Consider the following 5973-nt stretch of genomic DNA (forward strand, 5'->3'; position numbering starts at 1 on the left):
ATTAAATATCAAACTAAAAGTACTGATTTTCGTTTCAAACCAACATTTACTTTATTTTGTTATTTTAATGCAATTCGGGCACATTTAATATACTTGTTCTTAAGTATTGGATTTCGAAACGCAAATATAATATCTTAGTAATAATAAATAATAGTTTTAAGTGTTACCTGATTCTAGCGGTAAGTACTAAGGACACACGGTTGATGCAATATGAAATAATACTGACCATTTCTTCTTATTTATATGCATGGCCACCACTTCCTCTTTGGTAAAGCAGCGTCGCGAGCGTAATCGGAATTCGTGGTAAGGAAACGTGAGAAACCAACGATAAAGAAAATTTAAAAATTATTTTTTAAAAAATGTTTTGTTTATGAAACAATTACTTTTCAACTCCATAGTCGGGATAAAAGACGAATTTGATAAATTGATAGAAATGATTTGAATGATTATTTCACGAATGGGTTTAGACTGGATTTAAATTTAAATATTGGGTTTTTTTAAATCGATTTTTGAACAAAATAATTTAATATCTATTATTTTTAATATACGTCCGTTTTATGAAAATCAATCATTTTGGACTTGAATAGTGAATTATTTTTGGAAAGGAATTTAAATTTGAAATGTTTTTTATCATTATTAATTGCTTCTTATCAGTGATTTATAGAGTTTTGAGGATTGTTGTTCAATGTAAAGTGAAATCCGTTTGTTGAATACAGGTTTATGTATAAATAAGAATAAATTTTTCTGTAATGGACAAAATGCATTTTGATCTGAAGCTCTTCATTTATACTGTTGCATTTCAAAACAAACAACCATTATGTTGTCTAATTTAAAGTAGAGTTAGTTATTGAGAGAAAACAATAATTAAAATTTAAGTTTAATCTTTAAAATAGAACTGTAAGTTCTGCCAAGAACTTTTCTTAAAAAATATACTCTTCCTACTCTCCTTCAGAATTCCGTATTCAATTCAGTCAGCAGTGTTCTGTGAGTATCCTTTGTGTGATTTACTACATTTTAATTTTCTTACACAGAATACCCGTAGCAGAAACATCATTTAATTTCAGCATAATCAGTTGGATGAACCCTTTCTATTCAACAAGGAACATTTTTTTCATTTCTACAGTAGAAATGTACCATGTAGACAAAAACTTTAAATCCACCAGTACATAAAGAAAGGTAGTTGTTTGAAACATTCTTGGAATGTTTTATTGAAATTTGAGATTGGAATATGACAATAGTTTATTGTTTATTGAAGGCTCTGTGGCATATGAAGGCTTTGTGGCATTTCTTACCATTCTGAGCAGGTTTTACCAAACCTATTGAAATTTTTGACAGTTTTATTGAAGATTTTTTTCATTTTGGAGCATCTGGAATTGCCTTATTTAATCTTAAAAAATAATGTAATAAAGGTGGTAATACTGTGTAAATGCCTTCCCAGAACAAAACAATTAGTTTTTTTAATAATGATAGCTTTAAATTCATTTCCATCCATGTATAATTTCATGAATAAGCTCTTTTAACAACTGTTGTAGACCCGCTCATGGTTAAGGCAGGACAATATTTAGAAGTATTTTACTGTAATATGATTCTAAATGTGTGTGCTGCCCAAACCTGAAACCTCCTGGTTGAGGAGAATCATATGTAGACAACAAGAAGTAAGTATACAAGAGAATAATAAAATTAATGAACAATTACAGCAGAAGGTCATTAGTGATCTTGGAAAATTTGGGTCATGTTTTTAGTATTCATTATGCATATTTGTGGATTTTTAATCAGCATATTTTATGCTATATTTTAACTTTGTGCTGTATATAAATCCGGTGTTAAGATTTTTGTGATTATTTTAAGCTATTGAACTTTAACTTATTCACTTTTTCCAGACACAAAATCCATTCAGTAATTCTTTAAATTAATAAAACATGATACATTTGATTTTAAATTATTCAGGTTTTTTTTGTGTCATGTGATTATTATGAGTGCACTATGTGAAAATCATAATTCTTACTTAGTATTATGATTAATCTGGAGTTCTTACTTCCTTCATACTACCTCTGGGACACAAAGCCAATTGTTTTTATCCCTGTAGGACTGTAGTAAGTTAGGAGGTTTAGTCATGGTGTCCACACTATGATCTCTAGATGTCAATTTCTTTGGGTAAGAAGTAGATTTAATTTGAGTTAGATATTTACATTGCCAATATACTTAGTGTATATCCTTAGTTTGAAGAAAGTAGGCTTTCTGTTTACCTTTTTTCATTTTAACTCCGGAAGCCATTTCATCATTTTATTTTTAAGCCAAGCAATGTAGGTCAAAACATGGGCATTGAAGAAATTGTTCTTAATATTTTAAAATTTTTCTTAACTGCTACCCAGACCATCTTTTCCATCAAAAGTGTATATTCTCCCTCAAATTCATTATATAATTTATTTATTTTCAAATCAATTATTAATAGTTAAACTTATATTGTTACTTTATTGATAAAAATTATGTACTGATTATGTCATTTCATGTATAAAATTAAATTAAAAATATTAATAATCAATAAAAAGATCATTCTCAGCCATCTCTGTATTGGACACTGAATTTTCACACGGCTATTTGTTACCTGGACTAGAACCACCAATGTGCGTAGACTGCCAAGTCAGAAGAATGGTGAAACACGTGCTATTGGAGTGTCCCCTCTTTGTTACTCTGAGGGAACAACTCATGATAGGAACATGTCTGAATGAGATCCTTCAAGACCGAGAAAATGAAATAGAGAAACTGATGGTGTTTTTGAAAGCTAATAAATACTATAAAAGAATATAGTGATTGTCCACCATTGACCCTTAGGAGTAGAAGGGGTGGAATGAATAAATAAAATATTATATTTAATATTTCTTTATTTAAATTTCAATTAATTATTTCTATTAATATAAGATGGGTAAAAACAAATTCATATTTAGAAATAATACATTTATTCATAAATTTTCTATGGATGTACATCATAATACATCATATATAAAACTAGATTGCTACATTTATATAAAATTGTTTCATGCATTAATCTTTTTAATATACAATGATTTAAAAAAAAAAAGTTTATGTAACAAAAAGAGACAATAATTAAAACTAAATAAATATATTTAAAACTACTTTAAAATATCAAAGAATAAAAATAGTTTTAACATTGGAATGATTTAAAATTACTTTATATTTATTCTGCAATCAGGAAAATGTTAATCTTATCATAAATATTAACAGTTGAAAGATAGGCTCATATAAATATTAATGCGAACATCTAAAAATATGAAATAAGTTCAATACTATCTAATTACAGCAACAAGTATTGACATCCAGAAACACTTAATTCGGGTCGTAAATACCACAAACGAACTTTTAAAATACAATCACAAATAGAATGCCTGTAGTGGAATAGGGATTGGAGAAAAGACCCTAGGTGTATTCACATTTTTGGCAAAAATGCAAGAAAAAGATTATAAGCTGGTGCCTACAAACCCTGTGCCTGACTAGAAATGACTAACTCACAAGGCCATGGGCTCACTCTCTCTCCCTCAGCCTAAGACACCTTTTCTAAATTTACAATAGAATTGAGCTTAACTTTATTTATCTAAAATATATTTATATATATTAGTCCCTTACTTAATTATATTTCATCTAGAAACTTGGTCTTAGCTTCAAAAGGAAGAGTGTGAGGACAGAAAGTATATAAATTATCGTGGTGACCGGTTAAAATATTTACATTGTCAAATTATTATAATATAGTAAATACAAATATACAATTAATGATGTTTAAAACACTAAATAACAGGACCATTAAATTGCCTGTTGAGGTCATCAATTTTTTCCCTCCTACTGGTAACGATCATTGGCACCTTGAATCTTTTGTTCTATAATTGTGCAATATTCCTAATTGACAATATATTCATGCACAACTATTGGCTCTCGATTTGAAGACTCACCAGACTGGATTCAAGTTACTTATAAACCAACCAGAAAATAACAAAAGTAAATTTTTTTTAAATATTATAATTTTTATTTTTTTTTTTAAGGGGGTTACATCCATTTAATATTTAGCTTTTACTTTAAATATTCCTGAATAAATGTAATTAAAGAATCTGCCTTTTATAAATCATATTTTAGAGGATCTGTAATGTCTGATATGTCTCTTGTGGATGAAGTTTAACATAAGTTTTGTAAGAAAAATGACAAATAGAACAGTAAACATATTTCATAACACAACTATTTGGGATTAAATAGTTGACAATATAATTATAAGATAATAAGCTTTCCTACAAAATACAAATAGATGCAACCATAACACTTCATAGTACATACAAACACTCATAATAATATCTTTAGTAATTTCAACAATTATTTTTATTAAAAATAATATTCAATAATACTTCAAACTTAATTAAGCATTTCTTAAATTTATAGACATTTTACCTAATTTTCATGAGAAATAACTTAATTCATATACAAAAATAATTACAAAAATGTGAATAAACACTTGAGTTATAAGTGTTTTAAGTACACTGTTTTTGGCTTAGTGTATATGGAATCAAAATTTCAAAAACACGATGAGGAAAAGTAACAACAATGAACAAGCTTAAAAGTTGGTGTCATAGTCCGATCTTCTACGGCCTCCATAACCAGAGCCAGTTCCATAGTAAGCATTGTAATAATAACCATTCCACTCAGATCTCCAGCTATCATATAGGTTAGCCATGCTGTTTTCTTGCAAAGAACCAGAAGACCTCTGAAAATATCAGAATTTACAATTTAATCATAGAAAGTCAAAGTGAAATATTTTAAATGTCGCTAGAGTCAGGATTTCCAATGAAAAATGTTTCTGTTTTTTTATTTTATAGCTGTACTTACTCAAATTTTCAAAAATACCAATGAGTTTAGGTTAAAAACGTTTAAAAACTAAAATTATTCTGAGGCTAAATGTGTTTTTAAAAAGTTTATTTTTTAAATAAATTTAAGTAATAAAAATTTAATGAACTTTTTAAGTTTACAAATGTAAAAATTTGAATTGTTTCATCATGCACAATTTTTTCAACAAATTTATGATTTGATATTTCTACTTTATTATCTTTCCAAAAAGTTTTCTTTGCATTCTGTTCTATTGTGAGAATAAGTAAAATAAACTGTTTGAAGGTTATTTTTATACCAGAACCTTAAAAATTATTAAGAAGAAAAGGTTTAGAGAATCAAAGATAAGACTGAGAGATCCTCAGTATGCCATCAGTGGTAGAACATTTGTTTAAAGTTATTATAATTTTTTTTAACTCTCTCAATAACCAAACAAAGGGATCAAAAATGGTATTAAATCTTTAATTTACTGGTTGTTGGTAAGACTGTTTATGAACTTTGAAGGAAAATGAATCTTGAAATTTGTTCCAAGGAAACACCTTATATTTTTATTTATTTATTTTATACTAGATCCGCCTGGTGGGCCTTACATGGTTGATATAACCATTACATTTTATTTTATTTTTTAACAGTTGATTATGGGGGGTATAGTCTCGTAAACACCTTATACTATATTTTAGTAATATAGTACTGATTATGATCTAGGAATGTTTTTGCTGGTTAAAATTTATAAAATATAAAAAAATAAAATGAAAATAAAAGTTTTAAAAATCTTTTCGTATTTTCAAAATTAGGATTAGAAATGTTTCTAAATATTACAACTATTACTGAGGGGCAACTCAATTTTTTTCTTATTCAAATATGAGTAAAAACAGTTTTGGATTGATTTTTGGAAGACTGATAGGAAAGTAAAGTCAAAACAAAGCCGCAGAGAGGAGATTGCTCTGGCCCGCTTGAGAATAGGTCATACTCTCCTAACGAACTCTCACCTGATCAGAAAACTGCCACCTCCAACGTGCAAATATTGTCAGTCCATTCTTACGATTAGACATATTTTCGAAGAGTGTACTCACTATTTGCCAACAATGAACA

The 5973-nt window shown here is 27.9% G+C and overlaps 2 protein-coding genes across 2 annotated transcripts in view; both read right to left on the reverse strand.

Annotated features, from left to right (window-relative positions):
* LOC106689589 (serine/threonine-protein phosphatase CPPED1) overlaps positions 1-225 on the reverse strand; it is a 9780-nt gene extending 9555 nt beyond the window's left edge. Inside the window, exon 1 of the mRNA XM_014434644.3 lies at positions 168-225. The gene's annotated coding sequence lies outside the window, so the exon portion shown is untranslated. The remainder of the gene's footprint in view (positions 1-167) is intronic.
* Positions 226-4417: 4192 nt separating this feature from the next.
* The window catches only part of LOC106689588 (mucin-2), a gene marked incomplete at its 5' end in the record, with an annotated part of 16689 nt that continues 15133 nt past the window's right edge, over positions 4418-5973 (reverse strand). Inside the window, 1 exon segment of the mRNA XM_014434642.3 lies at positions 4418-4762. Within this exon segment, the coding sequence (XP_014290128.3) occupies positions 4613-4762 (150 nt within the window).

This window comes from Halyomorpha halys, unplaced genomic scaffold (assembly GCF_000696795.3).
Source record: "Halyomorpha halys isolate HHAL.00 unplaced genomic scaffold, Hhal_1.1 Scaffold1401.1, whole genome shotgun sequence".
Taxonomy (NCBI): domain Eukaryota; kingdom Metazoa; phylum Arthropoda; class Insecta; order Hemiptera; family Pentatomidae; genus Halyomorpha; species Halyomorpha halys.